Raw genomic sequence first — 24,044 nt, forward strand, 5'->3', positions numbered from 1 at the left:
GTGTGTTCATAATTAATAATCTGAAACGGAGATAATTGATTTAAAGTATAGTACCTTTCTTGCTTAAGAGCATATTCCAGCATTTTTATTCTCCTCACTAGATCTTTCTTCAGATTCTCTTGTCCTTTTCTTTCCCCCTGAAGAAAGGCAATCTGGGCCTGAAAGAGAAAATACTTTACATAGAAATCAAATTGTTCCCACACAAGAGCAGTGGCATCACTAGGGTTTGTGCCACCTGGTATGGGAAGCCAGCATATCACCCCCATGATGGACCTCTTCCCGGGCAATGACCCGGGTGATGGGCATAATGATGTACCACTGCTGCACCCCGCTGATCTTTTCGCTATACCTTTTGAAAGAACATATATATTTCAATGTGGTTTATTTTAATTGCACTCTGCTTTAAATTACGCATCAAATGGTATATAACATGATGGTATTCCTACAAATCGCGATTTTGGTCACTAGTGGTGTTACCCCCCCCCGGGGTGTCACCTTACTAACACCTTATTGGTTCCAAGCTGTGTCATAACAACATCTCATTGGCTCTTCGAACAAACAGTCTTATTGATCCATTTGGAATTAAGGAAATGTACTTTGGGGTTACGTAAGAGAGTTGCAGTTTTGTTTTCTGGTCATAACTTTTGAAAGAATTGAGACATTTCACTCTGTTTTTTTTCATTACATTCTACTGTAAATTACGCACCGAACAGTATTGAGACTGAAGGTTGCCAACTAGTATATAACAAGATGGTGTTATTCCTGCAAACCGCTATTTCAGCTATTTTGGTCACTAGTGCACATCACACCCCACCCAATGTGGCCTGCACCTGCGGCACCTCCCCAGCAACACCACTGCAACTAGAGCACAGTTGTTGATAACTTTTTTTGGTTCAAACTATTATCCAATCCCTTGGGACAAAACAGACCATTCTGAACTGTAACACAGGGGGTTCTGTTCACATGAAATTTATCTAATAACAGTACTCACACAAGCGTTAAGAAGAGGATAAACTCCGCAGAGTATGACTATGACAGAGTGCAGGAGGTCCCCATATCTGCGGATCCTGTATCCACTGTTTCAGTTATCTTCAAATGTGGGGACCCCCCCCACACTAAATCATTTTAAAGTTATCAGGGTGAAAATCGGCTTGCTTCAATGTTGATTTTTGCCCCAGTAACTTTTTAAAACAATGTAATGGGTGCGCAGAGGGTGGGGAAAACTCACCACTCCCTGCATGCTCCCCCCACGCATTAGACTGTTTAAAAACTTACCAGGCACAAGATCTTGCTTAAACAAGCTGTGCTTACAGCAGACAGAAAGGGAGGAACAGCAGTGAGTTCTTTCTACTGACCTCACTACTGTTCCCTTTAACCATTCCAGCTGCTTGCTCTCCTTAAGCAACCGGAATGGATAAAGGGAACACTAGTGAGGACAATAGAAAGACCTCACTGCTGTTCTTTCCTTCCTGCCAGCTGCAAACACAGCCTGTTTAAGCAAGAATGTGGGCCAGTAAGTTTTTAAAACAGTTTAAAGGGTGCACAAGGGGGGGCATGGGTTATCCCATCCCCCATGCATCTATTACATCATTTTAAACACTTAATTGGAGTGAAAATCAACTCAATTTTTACTCCAGTAAGTGTTCAAAAGGGTGTAATTGGTGTGTAGAGGGAGGATTGTCCACAGTATTCGCAGATCCCTGGTATCTGCGGGGGGAAGGGGGTCTGAAACAGATCCCTCCAGATACCAGGGCACACCTGTAGACACTTTTCTCATTGCAGACCTCACAACTGGTAATAAACTTTAACTCCACTGAGCACATCTATTTAACTAACAGAGATAATTGTGAATTTCTAAAGAGTAAGCAGTCTTACATACAAAGAAAAGGTTGCCAAAGAAGAAGCCCACCAGTACTGGAAACATAAGTGGTAGGAATTAATATTCTACTGTTCTAAAGGGGGAAGAGAAGAGCTTTGAATGCTACCTTTTTCTCCATATGTTAGAAGACTGATAGTGCGATCCTATGCATACCTACTCAGAAGTAAGCCTGAATTCAATGGGAGCCCTATATATTCTCATGTAAATGAAAACAGGATTGCAATCCAAGTCTGGCATATAATATGGGCATGTGCCCCAAGGAAGTTCATCATACACATGTTTATTACTCTTAGGAAGCACAAGGAATTTCAACAACAATCCTATAGTTCAGGAGAGTTTGGGATCTTGTAAGTCTTTGTGGGGGATGCAACAGCACTCCCATGATTTTACTGCCTCTGCAAAAAAGGATTTTTTTGTACTCACTGGGGGCCCACTGGCCCTCTGGAGGATGCAGTGAGCCCATGGACCTCTCTGAAGGCCTCCCCACACCTCAGAACTGCTGCCAAATGCACAGTTTGGGAACTGTGGCCCGAAACAATTACATGGACAGATAGGTACATACACATGGAAATGCACTATGGATCTTTTCTACTGTAATATAGCCACACTGGGAGGATGCAGCATACGCACAGCAGGGCACAGTGAGAATAAGCAGCAGTGATTAATAAAGTCTTCCAAACAGTCAACAGTCAACTTCTCCAGTGGTAAGTAAACAGTACTCAAAAACCACATTCCTTTACCTCTTAAATGCCCTCTAACTTGCAGTTAGTTCAACAAGTACAAGTACAAATAAAAAAGACAATCTCTATAACACTTTAGATCATGAGTTTAGTTACATGCAAAAGAGGTCCAAAGCAAAATTTAATATTGTTTTAATAGAAGGAATGCAAACAGTATTTTGAAATTAAAATTATTCTGCAGCCACTCCGAGGATTTATCTCTCTTTCTCTTTCATTCACACACACACACACCCTTTGCATCACCAACAGGTTTTGCAAAGTCTTCTTAGTGACAAGGTCATCATTCCAAGTCAGTTGCCATTGTTTAAGTAGTCTGAAGTGGGAGGGGTGAACCGGAAATACTGAAGCATTTTTGTTATATGGGTGGAGCACATGCTTGATAGTTTTTCCAGTCAAAACTAAGTCAACAGCACCAAACCAAGGTGAAAATCATCCAAGGCAAAATCCATCTAGATACACATCTCCATTTATTTTAAGATGGAAGAAAAGATACTAACATTTCAGAATCAAAATGAAGTCAAAAACACAAAGTATCTCCTGATGACTAGCCAGGAATTTGGTCATGCTCAGCTTTTTGCAATGGAGGAGGCATGAGAGCAAGTGTACATATTGATTGCTTCTGCTGCTCTTGGACCCACTTTGAGTCACTTGGAGTCACTTTGAATACACAGTAAGAACTCAGTCTCCATGCCTTCATCCTTCAAGGTCTGCTTACTGGGGGAAAAAACTCAGATAATGTTCTCTTTCAGCTACTAAGAGGTTGCCATGCCATCCCTTCAAAAAGATACTCCAGGTGAGGGAAGATTTCAACACCAAAAAAGAATTACATAACACAAAAGTAGAATTTTGCCACTGTTATGCGACGTGCCCCCCCCCCAAAAAAAAGAATTCTAGGCCCCAAAAGATAAATCAGCTGGTATTTTTATCATTGTTTTTCGAGTATGAATAATGAAGCTCTTTATTTTATTTAGGTACTTGAACACTTGATCTCCTGCGCTTTCTTCCACTACTAAAGGACTCCCACTAGAGGACTCAAAGGGGCTTACAAAACAATTAAACATAATCCATACAATTGATATAATAAAGAACACTCAATTAACAAGGGCAGGATGCCATTTGACTTCGTAGCATGAACATTTTTATTCAGTGTAGATTTTGTTTTTTAAGAGTTGCTTACTAGTACTATTTTACTGCTGTACTCACAGAACTATACAGTACTTAATCTTTAAATATCTTTTAAAAAATGTAGCTTCCACCTCACATCTTCAAAGGCTGTTGTTCAATCTGAACAGTTCATACTATTCAATTTTTGAAGGCATTTACCCTCCTACTCACATCTTCTTTTGCTAAATTCTCTTTTCAAATTAGGGTCCTAATTTAGACAAGTGCATACAGGCACATACGTTTCATACATACAACGAGTGTATGGAGCTCTCTAGTTATTTAGTCATTTCTGAAATAAAGATGTAGTTAATGGACGGGGTGTCACATGTCTGAAGCACCATCAATGCAGCTTGTCAGCAGTGTGCATGTCTGTACATATATACTATATATACATAGCCTGAAGGAGCATGGTATTATTAGAACAAGCAATGATTACAAAAACAAATTACAAGAGAATAAACTGGAAGGTAAACATCAGCTACAATAGCTTCACATAGATGCTCATTCTAAGTCAATGCAGATTTCACAGCATACACTACTATTCAGATGCTTATTTATACTGACTGCATTCATTTGGGTCAGTTGTGTCCATCTTTAAACTGAGATGAAAAAAGATTAAAAATAAAGAAAGAATATTAGCTGCTCAGCTTACAGAAAAGATGATTAGCTATAACAGCAGAGCACTGAAGCAGTGCCTGACCAGCACTACTAAAGATAACCTTTTCTAAGTTGAAAGTTGAGATGCACAACTAAAAAGTTTAACTCTTCTTAAACTTTTTAGTTGTGCATCTCAACTTTCATTAACACAAGTTGCCTTTAAAATTAATTATCTATGTCACAGCTCTTAAAACAAACTTTTTTATGATAACCAGGTGATCTCACTAGCGTGTCAGGAGCATTTTGTGAAAATTTATTCATTAATCTTCCAGCACCTGATGTAGTGTTGCCTTGAGATAAGGGAACAAACAAATATTCCCTAATCTTAACAAAGCCTCCATGACTGTCCGCTTGGCAGAGGATGCTCCAAAGTAATGGCTGCATCAGTGCTGGAAAGTTAGTTAGGACAGTCAAGCAATAGAACTGGAGGATCAACAGATCTTGTGGTTCAATACTAAAGGCTCAGGTCCCAAACTACTTGCACTTTGGTACAAGGTGAACACTGCAAGGAGAGTGGGGATATACATCTGTAACCATACGTGGAGGACTGCTCTTGGTACACATCTCCCTTGCTAGGTTGGGGAAAAAATTATAGAGAGGGAAAAAGACAAAGCATTTGACAAAATATGATTAATCAATAAAAATAAATGACTCAGAGATACACGGGGCAGGACAGGATAACTACTTATCAATTCTAGTTCAAATATTGATGAGATGATCTTATTAATCAAACAATGGTTCTCCAATATAGAAGACTGGTCATTTTTCACTGTACTCCATTCTAGTTGTCCTTTGTTACAATTTTATATGCAGTACCATAACAAGCTGTCTTACAACAAATCTAACCATTGATCTACCTAGCTCAGGACTGTTTACACTGAGGTAAATATGCTGTTTATATGGAGGGGATTTAGACAGTGATTGTTCTCATCTCTGTCTGGAGATGACAAGAATGGCATGACAAGGGAGGATGTTATGCATGCAAAACATGCACTGTATTACTGAGCTACAGATTCTCTTTTTTTTAGTTTTTTTTTACTAATATTCCAGACCTATAAATAAAACCAAATACTATATTCACAATAAACAAAGCATTACTTCTTGCACGAGTTATCTTCTGTTCTGCTTTCTAAAGAGGAAGTTGTTCTCTACTGGAATGTGTACTGCAGCCCAGGAAGGAGTAAAACAAGCCTTACTTTAGTTTAGACCAGCATTTCTCAACGTTTGACCCCCACACACTGCACCACTTTGCACGGTCCACCTGTTGGAAGTACCACCAAAAGTAACAGGCAATTATGTCATCACCAATTACTTCCATATTAGGAGATCAGATGCAAAATAACAAATACCAGTTAAAGGTTTTGAGTGGATGGGATGGTTTTTTTGAGTGCATGAAAAGCGCACACTGGAGCTCTGCCTGCCAAGTCAAGTCGCCTACCATTGTTTGTCACGTTGCATTTCTGGTTTCACTGCCAGGTGGCTAGGGTCTGGGGGTGCTGTGAATACCACCAGAAATCACCTCAAGTATCACTGGTAGTATGAGTGCCACTGGTTTAGACTCAGAAGTACATATCCCTATTAACAGTTCACTTTCTTCTCATCGAGAAAAGAACAGTAGTCAAGAGCATTTGTTGTTTTATTAGACTAAAAAACCACTATTAATATGTGGTCAAGGGTTAAATGTCAATCTGAACTCTCAGAAGGTTTTTTTAATTGAAAGTGGTCATCCACTGACCAATCAGCATTACAGGTTTAAAAAGCATTCTGCACCATCTAGATACTTCTAACACACTCAAAATTCTACAGTTGTATCACTTCTGAGTACTGGGTTTGCATTAATGTGACTGGCAAAATTCTGCCTTCTCCTTCCCTCAATACATCTACTGTAAGACCCATAAAATGTACTCATTTTCCCATAGACTTCACCAGCTAAGACACAGCCTTGGCTTCTGTTTATAACAAAGGAATCCATGAATCCTATTTCTTCATCATCTTAGGCCCAAACCAAATGTGCAGGTATTCCATGAGAAAATACATCCATGAGCTTCAACTCACAAGGGGTTTGTGATCACATGTTTGCTGCAATCCAGGGCTTTCTTCAAGACAAAAGTTGTGGTAGTCCTTCCTCCAGTCCTGACAATCATCCTTCTGCAGACTTCCTATGCCTGCATGTATTCTAGCAGCACTTGCCAACTGAAAGAGATGGGAGCTTATCCCTGAGGGTTTGCCTTTCTGAAGGCAGTATATGCCCTGCTCTTACCAGGAACAGCAGGATTTACATGCTGTTTGTTTTCTGTGACAGCATGCACAGGCCTGACCTGCTTGCATGGCAGCAAGCTGCTGGCAAGTCCCTGGAGCTTTCAAGTAAGCAGGCAGAGGATCATGCCCCAAACCCTCCCATTCCCTCCAAATGAGCATGAAGAAGATATTTTAATTTCATCCGCCCACCTCACTACCATTTGTGCTTTGCTGCAATGCAACTTGGGTAACAATACTATACACATTTTCCTAAGAATAAGCTGTATTGAGCACAATGGGACTTATTGTTAAGTAGCCAATACACAGGGTGATAAATAGATGGCACCCATCTAGGGGGAAGAGGATGAATGTACTGTTAGCTTCCCCCCTTCACCTCTTCCCCAAGATCCTAAGCAGACTGAGTAAAAGATCAAGAAAAAGTCACTGTTGTCTCTCCTACTCACCACAATCAAGGAAGAGAGATTTAAAGCTTTGACCTTTAAAGCTCAAACAAGAAGTTTTATCCAAATACTGGAAGTCGCTTCCTGTCACTTGTGCGGGCCATTCTGAGGCCTGCGGAAGCCAAGAGAGTGGGTCACTGGCCTGGTGTGACCCAGAAGAGGCCTCTGGGTCCTCCAATCAAAGTTTTGCAGCACTACCAGGAGCATCACAGCAGGCCCAGTATACATGGGGTTACGATCCACCAGTGGGTGGCAACCTTCAGTTTGGGAAACGCTGAACTAAATCTCATGTGGTCATGTAGAATGGGGAACACACACATAGGGCACACTGAAAAAGGAGATGCAGGAGTCCCCTCTCTGCACATTACACAGGATGCACAAAAAGTCAGCAACAACAGATATGCAACGGCTTAACTATTACAGCCAAAGTCACATAACATAACACATACAAACAATACAAATACATAACAAAGGCTGCAATCCTAATCACACTTTCCTGAGAGTAAGCCCACTGAACAAAATAAGACTTACTTCTGAGTAGACCTGGTTAGGATTGTGCCCTTAAGAACATAAGAAGAGCCCTGCTAGATCAGGCCAAAGGCCCATCTAGTCCTTCCTGTACCTCACAGTGACTCACCAAATGCTTCAGGGAGCACAAAAGACAACAAGTCAAACTGTAAAACTGCAGGATGAAAAATCTCATGATTTTAACAGGAATCAACTGAACTGCTCATTTGCTCTACTTTCTGATAACAAACAGTATTACAGTTAGATTTTTTAAATTTTTCTGCCATGTGGTCAGAAAGGTTGGCAGTTTAGCAGGAAACATTCTGAAGGAAACAAGAAGAGGGTGAACCTAAACAAGAAGTAGAGGACGGGCAACACAATCCTAAAGCCAGCAGCTCTACCAGGTGCAGCAGCACCAAAACAGCTACCAGCAGCACCACCAAAGCCCCCCCCCCCCCGTCTCCTTGGGGGAAGGGGACTTTGCTCCTCTTCCCCTGGAGAAAGCCCCAAGCCCTGCAATGGGGTTTCTCAAGTCTGTGCTGGCTATTTCGCAGGAGTAGGCTTGAGAGACTTGGCCTGACACAGAGTTCAGGATCCAGTGAAGCAGGAGAATTGCTAAAGTACCATCGCCACCATCATGACTGTAGCCACTCCCTTTAAGAGGAAATGCAGTGGTTCTAGCTTCCCTGGGGGGTCGTGACTCCCTGGCTGAACTAGATAAACATGCACGAGATAAACATGCACTGCACTAGATAAACATGAGAGGTTGCACTAGACAAGACAATGATTCTTAATTTTTCTGCAATACATCAGTACATCCTCTAGGAATACAACTGACAACATTTGAACACAATGAGCTGAATCCTAATTCGTACACATGCTGAAGGAAGTTCTCACACTGCCACTACCTTGCCTCTTGACACCTTCTCCACATACCAGAATCCATCAATACCCAGAATCCACTACTGGGATGTGGCACAGAGGACCACTGAGAGAGGGAGTATCAGCAAAAATCCCTCTTTGCATGGAAGAAAATGCCATTTTCATGCAAGGTGAGGCTAAGATAGAACCCAGAAGACAGAATAAGATAGCATGCCTTTCACCATTGCCACTACTTAGCTGCCCAGAGATCATAACACAAAATAAATTTTACTGGTGACAATAACTAAAGAGGAAATTGGAAGAAAACATTTGTCAACATTCATTTTTTAAATAAATAAAAAGTTAAATGAACAGTATCATAGTAAGTCAGATGAAAAAACAAACACTTAAAGTTCTTAATGGCCCAGACAACATAAGGGCCTTCCAACTTCAAAAAAGAAGTCTAATACCTTACAAGTCACATACACAAATTAGTGTTACCTTCACCTAAAAAATTAATTGCTATTGTTCTGAAGTTTTTTTAAGCAAACTGTCTAGTAATCTTGACTAGCTAGCCTTGTCTTTCATACTGTGCTGCAAATAAGATTTATGCAGGGTCTCATGTTAGATATGGATAGGGACCTGCCCTTTTTGTGCATCAAATCACACTGACTTCTCAAGCAAAAAAAACCAAAAAACATTGAGGTGAACATGGAACAACTCCAGACTTGTTTTTCCTTTGAAAAATGTGAAACTTTAAAACTTGAAACATCCAATAAAGGCTATAGTATTTCAGAATATCTTCTTGAAGATCTAAAACTTCCAAACCACAATAGCAGGTAGCTCACCTCATTCCTTTCTATAAGCTTTAGAAAGATTTTAAATGGATAACAGTCAAAATTCTGTTCAATATACAAAACATACCCTAACAATATACTAAACACAAGTGCCATACTTCAAACATCACATCAAATTTTATACAGACTGACATTTTCCATCTCATTCTCTGTACTAACGAGTTGCACATGATGCATATGCAAACTCACGCATACATACATGCAGGGCTTTTTTTCTAATGGAAGGGGGGGACGGAGTTCCGGCACCTTTTTGCAGGGGCCCCTCCCCTTTGGAGGCATTCCAGGAGGGGGGGAGCAAAATAGAGGCATTCGCTGGATGGGTGCTGGGGGATGCAGGGTGACCGCACAACGACCCCCTCCTGCCCCCATCTCCAAGCTCTCACCTGAGCCCAGCCCGCCTCCCCTCCCCCCGCGCTCTGCTTCCCAGCGCAGCTTCCAAGCCAGTGGAGGGCCCAGGAACTGGCTTGACGGAGGAGGAGGGGAAGGAAACTGGCTGGTGCAGCCCTGTGCCAATCTGCAGCACGAGCCTAGGCATGTCTACTCAGAAGTATGTCTCATTGTGCTCAATGGGGCTTGCTCCTGGGAAAGGGTGCATAGCCTTGCAGCCTGAGAGCCCAAGCATGTCTACTCAGAAGTAAGTTCCACTGTGTTCAATGGGGCTTACTCCCGGAAAAGTGTCATAGCCTTGTAGCCTGAGTAGACAGGCAGAGGAAGGGCTCTGTGGCTGCAGTCCTCTCCACACTTTCCTGGGAGGAAGCCCCACTGCGTCTAGTGGGACTGACTTCTGAGTAGACAGGCACAGGATTGGCCCCTGAGGCTGCCATCCTATCCACAGTAAGCCCCATTCACTAAAGTGGACTTCTGAGTAGACATGCATAGGATTGGGCTCTTAGGCTGCCATCCTAGGGACTTTCCTGGGAGTAAGCTCCATTGACTAGAACAAGACTTACTTCAGAGTAGACATACCTAGGATTGGGCTCTTAATCCTGGCAGAGGTATATATTTGCACCCGTTTTCACATGCTAAGGGCAGGTGAAAAGGGATTCTCCATGTGTACAACATGCTGTCCAGCCTTGCCAGAGATCCTCCTCATCCTTCCCCCACAAGCATGCCCTCCGTTTGCAGCTCCTCTCCAGCAATGCACCGCAGCTGCTCAGGGCAGCAGAGAACATACAATTGCATGCCAAGCGCCTTCCCAAAGACACAGAGTATTCTGATACCTGAATTAAACCACATTTAATCACTTGTTTGCAAACGTAGCTGTTTCTATATGCACCTCAGGACCCCTCTCGTGTAAGAATTCCGTTTTTGTTCTTACTCCCACAGTTGCTTAGAGTAATTTTACTACATGGAACTCATGTAAGCCATTTTCTGGAATCCATTCACTTCCTCTCCTCGAAGTAGTGCCACACTACATGCTACACGCTACAAGTGCACCTGTACAGTATTTTTCCCCATGTGTAGAAAAAATAGCTAGGGGGAAGGGGATGTGGAGATTGACAGCCCAATCCTATGCATGTCTACGCATAAGTAAGTTCATCTTTAGGGGGGAAGCACATAAAAAATATTTTATTTCTCAAACAAACAAACAAACAAACAAACAAACAAAAGATTAACAAGTTGTGAGTTCCTGCACCTTTTTATTTACAAAAAAAGCACTGCATACATGCATGCATCAGTTACCTCTGTAATGCTAGAGTTGTAAACACTGCCACAAGAGCTAGCTGGATTCACACTACCCATTTACAATGAACTACCTCTCAGAATGGGAGAACTTCTTGGATAAACTACAGCTACAAAACACAGTTGTTACTAGCAATATTAAGCCTACTGTAAAGTACGCTCTACTGATCTACTGTAGTACAGCAGCTAAGAGATATGCAAGCTAATCCTAGGTACGTCTACTCAGAAGCAAATCAATGTGATTTATTTCCAGACAAATGTGCACAAGATTTCAGCCTGAGCTGTAGATTCAAAAGTCCCAGGTACAAATCTCACCTAAGCCATAACGGCAGAAGGTGACTTTTTAGGAGCCACTCAATCATTCTCACCCATCTGCAATAAACTAGCTGCCAAAATTCCATCCCATTGCCCAATATTCCACCACGGTTTTGTCAAGAAACAGAATCTAGGGAAGGAATATGATGCCATGGACTTGGGTTTTAAAGATTTCCACTGCGTTTTACAGAACAATATTGTTCTAAGTGACTCAATGTTATACAGAAGAGTGTAGGGCCGGCCTAAGACCTCCTGTTTCCTAAAACAGATGCCAAATGTTGCCCCCTTACCCGATATGCCAGCTCTGTATCAATCCCAGAAGTGGGAGAAGGTGCAATGGAGGGATGTAGATGCATCAGAATTGCGATGCTGAATCAGGCCAAGGGCCCATCTAGTCCAGCTTCCTATACCTCACAGTGGCCCACCAGATGCCTCAGGGAGACACAAGACAACAAGATACCTGTATCCTGATGCCATTCCCTTGCATCTGACAGGGTAGAGAAAATGGGCAGCCCACATCAATCTGCTGCTGAGGTAACTGTTTCAAATGGTCTCATGGATGGGCCAGGCCTGGGAAGTGGGCTTGGAAACATCTCTTTCCCATCAAATGTGCCAAGCCTTTAGCAACTGGGATAGTAATAGTGACCCATCCATCATGTTACAGAATTATTGTGAGATATCTGAAGTGTTTTGAATAGTCTAAAATACTGAACACACACAAGCAGTGCAATGCTAAGCAAGTTTAATTAATAGCAAGAGCCCTCAAGTTACCTGGGGGCTTACTCCCCAGCAAGTACACAAAGGATGGTGGCCAAGGAACTATCACCATGATTTAACCACTTCTTGTTGCCATCCCCACAGAGATACAAAAGTTATTATATAAATATACCTGCCACATACACATTAATTTGATACTGGCTCACAACATCTATATCTAACCTCTGATAATAAAGACAGTAAGTGCCATTCTCAAGCACCAGCTCTAAGAAGACATCCTACACCACTCTTCCTCTTCAGATCCTACAATGTGATGGAGAGGTTAAGAGAAATTGAGAAGCCAATCCTATGCATATCTACTCAGAAGCAAGTCTCTGTATAGCCAGTGAAGTTCACTCCCAAGTATGCACAAGATTGTAGCCTAACTCTCTCTCACACACACTCACACTCACACACACACACACACACTTTATGTTGTGCTAAGCCTTGAGAATCATGGCACATGCATCAACAGCCTCTGCTTCCCCCCTTACGTCCTTGAGGTGGTTATCACGGGCTCTTCAATGAGTGGCTTCCTAATGTGTGCAGCACAGCACAGGAAGTATCTTGGAAATCCTCTTTCCCACCTTCAGTGCCTCCAACAGCAGAGGACAGTCACTATAGCAGCAATTTTCAACCTTTTTCATCTTACTCCACTCCACTGTAAAATTGTCAAGGCACCCCATCAGTTTTTGGACAACTGACAAGGCACACCACACTGCCAGCAAGGGGCTCACATCCCCCAATGGCCCTATGAATGACCCTTCCTGTGGCACACCTCTGGACCTGTTCATGGGACAGCAATATGTCACAGCACACTGGTTGAAAATCTCTGTACTATAGTATAAGTGACTTGGTGGTGAATCTACATATGCTCAGTAGTGCTCTTGCTCTTCGCTCTGCAGAAATCCACCCACTGCTGCTTGACAGCTACTCAGGAGCCAAGCCCAAACTCCTCTGAAGTGCTGGGACTAGGTGCTGAGAGGCCATGTTGGAGACCAAGGCTGCAATCCAGTCCACACTAACCTGGGAGTAGTGCCACTGACTACAATGGGGCTTACTTCTGAGTAGACATGCATGGGATTGGGCTCTGAGGCCGCAATCCTATGCACACTTACCAGGGAGTAAGCGCCACTGACTACAATGGGAGTTACTTCTGAGCAGACATGCATGGGATTGGGCTCTGAGGTCGCAATCCTATGCACACTTACCAGGGGGTATGCGCCACTGACTACAATGGGAGTTACTTCTGAGCGGACATGCATGGGATTGGGCTCTGAGGTCGCAATCCTATGCACACTTACCAGGGAGTATGCGCCACTGACTACAATGGGAGTTACTTCTGAGCGGACATGCATGGGATTGGGCTCTGAGGCCGCAATCCTATGCACACTTACCAGGGAGTAAACGCCACTGACTACAATGGGAGTTACTTCTGAGCAGACATGCATGGGATTGGGCTCTGAGGTCACAATCCTATGCACACTTACCAGGGGGTATGCGCCACTGACTATAATGGGACTTACTTCTGAGCGGACATGCATGGGATTGGGCTCTGAGGCCGCAATCCTATGCACACTTACCAGGGAGTATGCGCCACTGACTACAATGGGAGTTACTTCTGAGCGGACATGCATGGGATTGGGCTCTGAGGCCGCAATCCTATGCACACTTACCAGGGAGTAAACGCCACTGACTACAATGGGAGTTACTTCTGAGCAGACATGCATGGGATTGGGCTCTGAGGTCGCAATCCTATGCACACTTACCAGGGGGTATGCGCCACTGACTATAATGGGACTTACTTCTGAGCGGACATGCATGGGATTGGGCTCTGAGGTCGCAATCCTATGCACACTTACCAGGGGGTATGCGCCACTGACTATAATGGGACTTACTTCTGAGCGGACATGCATGGGATTGGGCTCTGAGGCCGCAATCCTATGCACACTTACCAGGGAGTAAATGCCACTGACTACAATGGGAGTTACTTCTGAGCGGACATGCATGGGATTGGGCTCTGAGGTCGCAATCCTATGCACACTTACCAGGGAGTATGCGCCACTGACTACAATGGGAGTTACTTCTGAGCGGACATGCATGGGATTGGGCTCTGAGGCCGCAATCCTATGCACACTTACCAGGGAGTAAACGCCACTGACTACAATGGGAGTTACTTCTGAGCAGACATGCATGGGATTGGGCTCTGAGGTCACAATCCTATGCACACTTACCAGGGGGTATGCGCCACTGACTATAATGGGACTTACTTCTGAGCGGACATGCATGGGATTGGGCTCTGAGGCCGCAATCCTATGCACACTTACCAGGGAGTATGCGCCACTGACTACAATGGGAGTTACTTCTGAGCGGACATGCATGGGATTGGGCTCTGAGGCCGCAATCCTATGCACACTTACCAGGGAGTAAACGCCACTGACTACAATGGGAGTTACTTCTGAGCAGACATGCATGGGATTGGGCTCTGAGGTCGCAATCCTATGCACACTTACCAGGGGGTATGCGCCACTGACTATAATGGGACTTACTTCTGAGCGGACATGCATGGGATTGGGCTCTGAGGTCGCAATCCTATGCACACTTACCAGGGGGTATGCGCCACTGACTATAATGGGACTTACTTCTGAGCGGACATGCATGGGATTGGGCTCTGAGGCCGCAATCCTATGCACACTTACCAGGGAGTAAACGCCACTGACTACAATGGGAGTTACTTCTGAGCAGACATGCATGGGATTGGGCTCTGAGGTCGCAATCCTATGCACACTTACCAGGGGGTATGCGCCACTGACTATAATGGGACTTACTTCTGAGCGGACATGCATGGGATTGGGCTCTGAGGTCGCAATCCTATGCACACTTACCAGGGGGTATGCGCCACTGACTATAATGGGACTTACTTCTGAGCGGACATGCATGGGATTGGGCTCTGAGGCCTCAATCCTATGCACACTTACCAGGAAGTAAGCGCCACTGACTATAATGCGAGTTACTTCTGAGTAGACATGCACAGAAGTGGGAACGAACGAGCTGCAGGCAGGCGGGAGAAGAGACGCGAGCGCTGTCAGGCTGCAGCCCTCCCCACACTTTCCTGGGAGTCAGCCTCACTGGACACAACGGGACTTCCTTCTGAGAAGACCTGCCCAGGCTCGACGGGACGCTACCTGCAGCTCGGCGCGCTCCGCCTCCCACTCGGCTCTCTCGGCCTCGAAGCGGCCCCACTCGTGCTGCAGGAAGTGCAGGATGCCGGGGACGCTGTACTGAGCCCGAGCCGCAGAGGCCGGGGCCGGGGCCGCCGCCGAGCCCCCTGCCACGGCCGCAGCCGCCGCGGCCGCCGCTGCAGCAGCAGCCGCCTCCCCCGGCTCCAGCCCCGGTCCGGCCCCGCCCGGAGGCGGCGGCAGCAGCAGCGCGTTGTTGTTGTTGTTGCTGAAGAAGACGCCGGGCCCCGCTTGCTCGTCCATGGCCGGAGCCGTCGCCGCGGCCGTGGGCAGCCCCCCCGCCAGCGCCGTCCGCGTCGCCGTCGCCGCGCCCGCCCGCTCGGTCAGCCAGCCAGCCGGAGCGGCGGCAGCAACAAACTGGGCGCGTCCTGCCCGCCGTCAGCGCCTGACAGCCGCCCCCGCCGGCTGCTACGGTGTCCCGTGAGGACAGTTCCAAAAGCGCTCTGCATGGGCTGGTTCCGGGGCGTGCTGGGAAATGTAGTTTCTCCCGTCTTTGGAGCTGAGAGTACAGTGAGGGAAGGTGCATTTGGGCTGCAGGGGGACCAAGCGCCCCTTTTCCCAGGACAGGTCCTCTTTAATCGGCCCCCTGTCCTGGAAAAGAACTTAGATGTCCTCCCTCTGAGCTGCCTTCTTGGCATGAATAAATTCTATGTAATTGATTATAGGTAATACAGTTCAGGGACATGCGGTAGGTGGGGGGGGCAGGTGAGGCAGAGCCTCCCCACCGGAGTCCTTCGAAAAACACCACCACTGTGTGAGGCACCCACAACCCTCGCTCGCGTGTCCCCGAGATAGTTTTAAATTTAATAAGTAATATAGTGTTTAAATTATTCATATGAAATCAATACACAAGTGCTTTTCACTTCCATTTTGTCATGTCCCACATTTTTCTTGGATGCCCTACATTTTGGGGTGCCTGGTCCTCGTTGGCGGTTATGACATCCGGTCACCCTCATATGGAGGTACAGGTCAAGTATCCCATATCCGGACCACTTGGAACCAGAAGCTGCCTGGATTAATCACATTCCTCTTGTTCTTTTCACTGTTACCTGTACAGGTGTCTGCTGGCCTCTCTGACATTTTTCAGCAATGTCGGTACAGAAACACACCACAGAGCAGAGAACAGAACTTGCAACCTGTACCTGCACTGTACATGGGAATGAGTGCAAGAATTTTTAGTGTTCACACTATGGAAAACAAGCCTTGGACAAAAATGTCTGGATTTCAGAATAGTATGGATAAGGGGAAACTTAACTGTCAATCTAACTGTAAGCTCAGCTGGTCACAGGCAAATATCAGATCGCAGATTGCCTCTTTGTCCATTGACCTGCTGTCTCATACCCCCACTACTAAATATTGCAATGTTTTAGTGCCGATGACAGACACTTGGGCAAGACCCACTTAAATTGTGGTGGAAGACCAAGATCGTGACAACCCCAAGGGAGTCTGTGCTCAATGTCTAAAGGGCCCAATCCTATCCAACTTTCCAGCACCTGCAATGCCCCCCTGAGCAGCCCCCCAGTGCAGCTGCAATGCCCCCCTGAGGTAAGGATATAAATGTTTCCTTTCCTTGAGGAGGCCTCGGTGACTGCCTCCCCACCACAGGATGCAGTGCACGCCCCATTGGCATGGCTGCACAGGCACTGGAAAATTGGATACGATTGAAGTGTTGTGACCGGTGGAGTGCTCTGAAGTTTTCCTAGATGAAGTAACATGCTATTTCTTAATCAGTGAATGGGCTTGCCTTTAAATGATTTGATATTTTAAGTTTGTAAGTAAAAAAAACCCCTTCATTAAAACAAAAAACAAAACAAATACTCGTCTAACCAAAGTGCATGACATTTGGAGATTGGTCAATGCATCACTTTGTGGAGGTGTTGTTCCATTTTGCCTTAAAATGACAGTGCCCTCTTTGAACTCCTTGATTAGACAATTAGTGGCCAGTCTTTAACCTCTCATTTCTGAGCAAGGTACTTGAGCATGTAGTGGTGAGGCAACTACAAAGATAAGACTGATTGCCTACCTAGACCCTTTTCAGTCTGGCTTCTGACTGGGTTTTGGAACACAGACTGTGTTGGGCACTATAGTGGGTGACCTGGTTATGCTGGACCTATCAACAATTTGATAGGTCTATGGTATCATGGACTATAGTATCTTCCTGAGACATCTAGCCAGGATGGGGCTTGGAAGCACTGTATTATGGCAGTTCCGTTCTTACCTGGAGAGAAGATTCCAGAAGATGGTTATCAGGGACATTTGCTCAATGCTGCCTCTGGCTTTTTATACCCTGCAGGATTATGTTCTGCTAGAAAAGGTTGTAAGGGGGTGTATTGGAATCGCGGAAGATCTGGCGAGGAGGTAGATGTGGTGTCAGCAGTGGCCCCTTTAAGGGTAAGGCCTGGGTATCCAGCAGAGTGTGCTGCACAGCTGCAGCCACATGAAGGCAATAGGGCCCTCAGGGATATAAGGAGCACCTGAGGCAGAAAGGATTTGTGGGTTGTAGAAGGAGTGCAGGTTGGAGGGGAGGCTGGCTGGGCTTATTGACTTTGCCCTGGATAATCTGACTGACTTTGTGACTAACAGACTGCTGGAGGCACTGGAGTTTGGTATATGGTTGCTGTGCTGAGGACCAAGGGTCTGCTGTAGTGGCTGGAGGCTGCTGGCAGGAGAGAGGACCTCTGCAGGCTGAACAGGCAAGCTATCCTGGAGGTGGAGTCCAGCAGGACTGCAAGGCAGAACCAGGATCATTTTTGGGTGAAAAGGGGGTGCTAAATGTGGGCATAATTCTCCAGGCAGAGCTTGGATTGGAATTTGGCAGAACAGGGGGTGGAGGTGAGTGTCACCAGCATGCAGATGATACCCAGCTCTACACTTCCATCCCATCTGAAGCTGTGGGGGTTGTGGATATCTGGAATCATTGCTTGGGCTAATGGACAGGATGAGGGCAACAAGATGAAATCAAATCTTGATAAGCCAGAGATGCTATTACAGTCCTTGGGAGATGTGCAATCCAGGTTATGGATTGTTGGTCTGTTCTGGATGGGGCTGCATGTTCCCCAAAGGACCAGTTTTGGGTGCTTCTGGATCCCAGCACTGCTCATGAATTTCCATGATGCAGCTGTGTCTTGGGATGCTGATGCTCAACTTAAACTGATGTAGCCACCATGTCCTTTCTTGTTGCTTTACCTGGGGCTGCCTTTGAAGACCATTTCAAAACTACTATTGCCACAGAATACTGCCATGTGATTCTTGACTGGCATCTGGATGTATGATTATGCTATCCATGTAGTAACACGAATTGCACAGTCCTGTCATTCTGTTTCCAGGTACAATTCAAGGTGCTGGCTGTTACCTTTAAAGACCTAAGCAGCTTAAGACCACAGTAGCTAAAGACTGCCTTCCCTACCATAGGAAACAATGCATCTGTTGAAATCTTTTGGAAGGCACTCCTCCATGTTCCACTGCCAGCAGATGTTTAGCTGGCAATTACAACAGAGAGGACCTTCTCTGTGGTGGCACCCTGCCTGTGGAAGTCCCTAGTAGTAAAGACCAGTATGGCCAATATCATTCCAATAGTCCATCTTTCAGGGATGCGTTTGGGGCTTAGTCTTCTATTTGTTTGGTTGTATGATAAAGAGATAAATATTAACTCAGCAACCATTACATCTTTGTAAAATTGGGGGATCCTGTTTCCGTATCTTTGATTTTTTTTTACTTTTAGAGCACAATCCTAACCAGATCTACTCAGAAGTAAGTCCAATTTTGTTCAATGGGGCTTACACTCAGGAAAGTGTGGTTAGGATTGCAGCCTTCATTTGTTTAAAACAAACTGCAAGCTCATTTAGGCATTTCTTGAGTAAAAGAATGAGGCAAGATAAAAATACTTTAAAGAAACAAATACATTTATTCAGGCACTTATGTTTGATATTCTTATTACACAATGCATTGTCCTGTCCCCAATATTGATGCTCTAGCTAGACCTGAAGCTGCTGAACTGGAATTCTTTTGCAGATTTGATTCTATCAAATAAGGGCTGAACGGAGACTGGGAGTGACTAGCTCTCTATGTGAAGTAGTTGTCTCTCTTTAGCTATGTATATACATTAGTCATCTTCCTTCTCCAATTCTTTCCCAGCTGGGACTCAGGAGTGAGTCGCACCCACTCTGATTGGATCTAGTTTGAATGAGTATTCAGTGCAGTGCTGGGACACACCTATATTTTGTTGCTGAGCCTTCTAGCTTCATTTTGTAATCATGTTCCTCCCACTTCAATCTGCTTGGTGTGTGTTCATGAGTACACGTGTATATGCCAGTTGAAGATAATGTTTCATGCATCTGATGGAAGTTCTGAAATATAATGTAGTCTTATAAATGTAATGTAGTCAATAAATGTAGTAGTCTTTAGGGTGCCACTGGATTCTTTATCCAAAATTGTTCTTTTTACATTGATGTATTACTCTCTCAGCAAGAGCTCCCACTGCAGGGAAGAGGCCTTCTCCGTTAGGATTCCTAATCAGGGCTGGCCCATCCATGAGATGAATGACACAGCTCACATTGGGCAAGGGACTGGGGAAAACAGAGAAGAAGCAGCCACTGTGGATAGAGCTGGCTTCTTCACTGTCCCCTTTCTCTGCATGGGCTCTTTAATCAAAGCAGGATATGTGCAGCATGCTGGGAGTGCTCTTTAAAGGAACCAGTGGAGGATGGAGCAAGGTGAGAAGAAGGCAAGGGCCAGACCACTGTACTGTGAGGAACAGAATGCAGCAATCCTGCCCACTTACCTGGCTCCTTCCTCCATGGCTCTTAATCAATGCAGGAAGTATAGAGAATGCTGGGATTGTTCCCAGTATGGTTTGCACTTCCCATTGTCTAAGGAGCTGTGTGGAGGAAGGAGCAAGACTGAGTTTTCTTCCATGCAACTTCCTTAAAGAGAATAGGAAATGCAGAGTGCACTCGGAGTACAGTACTGTATTCTCAGTGTGTCCCACACATCCTGCATTGATTAAAGAGCCTGCACAGAGGAAGGAGCCAAGCAAGGGGTGTATGGGCTGGAGGGGGTGCAGCTGGCAGGGGGTAGCAGTACCATGACTGCCTTGTGGCAGCCTAAGATTGTAAGCTGATGAGGCCGGGACCTGAATTCCCATTACTTGTAAAGTGCCATGTACACAGATGGCACTGTATAAAAGAATAGTGGTCTAATTACATTTATATCCCACCATTCCTTCAAAGAGTTCAGAGACCTGTACATGGCTCCTCTTCACAACTCCCCTGTGAGGTAGCTTAAGCTGAGAGATAGTAACTGGCCCAAAGTCACTGGTAGGCTTCCTGATCCAAGTCAAAGACTCTACTGCATCACACTCGTTATAAAATAATACTTTTGTATCCAATTCTTTTTCCATGGAACTCAGGGCAGCTGACACGAGGCTATCTCATTTTATCCAAATAACAGTCCTGTAAATTAGATTAGGCTGAGACTGAGTGAATTGCCTAGTAAACTCCATAGCAGAGCAGGGTTCTTGATCCAAATCAAACTATACCACCTATCATCTTGCTACTGGGCAAATGGTATTTTGTTCTTGTTTTACTTTTTTAAATTTCTCTAGCAATGCAATCTTATCACACTCAAAGCAAGCACCATTGAACACAGTGGGATGTCCTTCTGAGTAAACATGTATAGGATTGTGCTGTTGATTACACTGTGGATTTCAATAAGAATGTTTTCCTGCCATTGTCTTTTTACTGTACATTGTACATGCTATTTTTTCTGTTTGGGTTTTGGTGCCATCAACTGCTTTTTATTTTGTTTTCTATTTACTGTGACATTCTATTGTATATTTTATGTTTTAGGCCTCTCAGAGGACTCCTTAGAACCAGCTGGTGTAGTATACACTTTTCTAAATAAATTCTCACTGATAAATGTGTTCAAGTCCAGAATTTCTGGTGGGGGTCTTTATGGAATCCTGGGGTATCAGTCACTTTGACCAGAAATTCATGGGTCTGCATTCCATCCAATTTCATCATCAGTCAGGCTTGCTCCAGTTCTAACACCATCAAGTTTCTAAAATGCATTTCAATGCCCAACCCCTTTGCTGAAAGCCTTCACTAGTGATTTTTGTTTTGTTACTTTGCCTGAGAGATAGACTCTAGCCCTTGTTCTGTGCCTTTCGAAATAGAGGCAAAGTTTTAGATTCTTCTTTGATTAGATCTGCAGTCTGAACCCCCTCAGGTTATGGTCTAGTTTGCTGCTGAACAGCTGGGTAATATTATTGTAGTGCTTGGCTTTCTCCTGATCTGTAATAATTTCCTGTTCTTATTTCCCTCCCCACAAACACACCACTGCCTTACTGAACTCATGTCACAGCAGCTTCACACTACCTCATGTCAAACCATTTGAGCTCCTTAAACTGGATTTCAATAAATATTTCATTTGTTCTTTTGACCAGTATCTGCATGCTAAGTGTCAAGGGTTCTCAAGTATTGTACTGTTGGCCACTGTTCTGGTTTGCTTATTCTTTGTGTACCACAATCAGTTGAGAATGCTTCAGCAGCTTCCAGATTAAAATTTAACTCCTTCTGCAGCACAACTATTCTATTATGATCACTACTGTACCATCAATGCAGGACTTGTAACAGCCATTGTACTTTTCTAAACTTCCATATAATTTTGTTCAGCATCAACTGTATCATCACTATGTTTTCATAATAGGCACTATTTCTACCACCCCACAGCTCCTTGATCTCACCTTTCACTACTTTTTCCTGTTTCTCTGTCCTCTTGGTTGTGTCTAAAAATTTCACTTTGTGCATTTGTTCAAGTCACAAAACCTTATAGTGAAATAAATGTATTAATCTTTAAGGTGCTACAAGTCTGTCTGTACCATTTATACATAATTGGGAAGTGCTTGCTTTTAACAAATGGGGGCTGCCACTCATGCCTAGTTTGGCTCACAAGCCTGCATTCCTAGACTAAGGATGTTCAACCATCAATGTATCTATACACATTCTGACAAGCTGCACATTAAGATACATGTGAATGTCAGTGCTAATCTTGCCTGACCTTTTGTGCTTGTTAAAAAAAATCACTTTAAGGCTTCTAGCCACTGTTTCCAGAGTTATTCCTTTGAGACCAACAGTAGACTGGAACAGAGGGACTCAAACTGGTAGCTTAGCAGTAGCCTAAACTAACAATAAAATTGGCACCTTAGTATGGCAACTTTCACATAATGGTAACTTCCTCCAATATAACCAACAGAATAAAGGTATTTGATGGCTGAGATACCAGTTTCATCAGGCCCCTTCCCTAAACTCTTCTGGTACAGAATTTCTCTGACAGCTACATCTGTTTCCATGTCTTACATGTTGCCTTTGCTAAACTTGGGTGTATAACAAAGTTACACACAGTTCTATGAAAATAGGCTGTATCAGTCTCTTTCTTCTTCCCTTCTGTACTGGGGATCACAAATAAATACTTTAAATTTGTTCCAGAACACTTTCAGTGTACAGTATTAAGAAAACCTGTAAAAAGATCAGGCCAATTTTGAACATAACTGCATTTTAAAATTTTCAGGGATTTAGAAGTTTGAGATAAATTCACTTAAACTATGATTATGAAGTTTTCCCTACAAAAACAGACATCTTGTTCAGCCAGTTTTTGTTACAAGATCATTTGATAACTCCCACACTATTACTGAAAACAGTTCAGGCATCTATGACAACAAAACAGCCCTACCCTGCAGAAAAATCCATAACTTAAAGGGCGGCTCTTACGTAATACATGAGGCTTGCAGGCAGTTCTCATCCAGTAGCATGAAAATATCCCTGTCTTAAGAGCAAATGAAATTGCTGAAAAAGCAGACAACGGCCTTAGTGTTGGCACAGAATGAACGTATGAACAGGCCCTTGAGTTTTGTACTAATTTTATCCAAAGGAAGCCAAGTTCCTTTGTAAAGTAAATGAAGTCTTGACAAGTGAAGCTCTTTCAGTTAAATCCAATTCTTAAATTACTTATGAAAGTCAAAAAACCATTTTCATAATCCAGGTGTATCTACTTAATTACTGCCATATAAGCTGCTAGCATGTATTGTGTTTGGCATATAACCACCAAATAATTGAAAAAGAGAAGTGGAGTCTCTGTCTGTGAATTTCCCTTCCATTCATCATCTGGCTGGTAGTCATCAGGAGGCAGTGGTGGAGGAGCGAGTGCTTCCCCTCTATAAACAATATATGAAAGATTAGGCAACATTTTGACTGAGCAATGGTGGAAACAGTACCTCCGGTTCACACCCTTGTAGCAAAATGCTTGAGAATTAGTGACATCTCTGCTCTTCCAGACCATGTTAGACAGGGCTTTCATAGATCTTCTTGTAGTAGGAGTCCTAAGCATTTTGTTTGTTTTGTACAAAGCAGTGACAGGTCACAACCTGAACTACATCTCAAAATACTGTAACTAAACTTTTATAGCATCAGGCAGTACATAACTATCAGAGAGATACAAGTACTTTAGTCAACTGCTTAAATTTTATAGAGTGATACTAACCTTCAAGCCTTCCTGGACAGCCCATTCTTTGAATTCAGCAAAATAATGATTTGCAAAATTGGAAACTGAACACCACCATAAGAGATAATGTGGATTCAGTACCCAATGGGTACCACATTGTGAGCCCTTTTGGGACAGGGGGCCATTTACTT

General features: G+C 44.1%; 1 protein-coding gene across 6 annotated transcripts in view; it reads right to left on the minus strand.

Annotated features, from left to right (window-relative positions):
• STRN (striatin) overlaps positions 1–15,672 on the minus strand; it is a 64,348-nt gene extending 48,676 nt beyond the window's left edge. For all 6 annotated transcript variants that reach the window (XR_010793928.1, XR_010793930.1, XM_066618064.1 and 3 more), the window contains exons 1-2: positions 15,304–15,672; positions 55–158 (exon numbers count right to left, since the gene is read on the minus strand). Coding sequence is in view for 4 of the 6 variants with exons in the window: in XM_066618064.1 (XP_066474161.1) it covers positions 55–158; positions 15,304–15,600 (401 nt within the window). In the remaining 2 variants the exon portion in view is untranslated. The remainder of the gene's footprint in view (positions 1–54; positions 159–15,303) is intronic.
• Positions 15,673–24,044: the final 8,372 nt, after the last annotated feature.

The sequence above is a fragment of the Tiliqua scincoides genome, chromosome 1, assembly GCF_035046505.1.
Source record: "Tiliqua scincoides isolate rTilSci1 chromosome 1, rTilSci1.hap2, whole genome shotgun sequence".
In the NCBI taxonomy this organism is placed as follows: Eukaryota; Metazoa; Chordata; class Lepidosauria; order Squamata; family Scincidae; genus Tiliqua; species Tiliqua scincoides.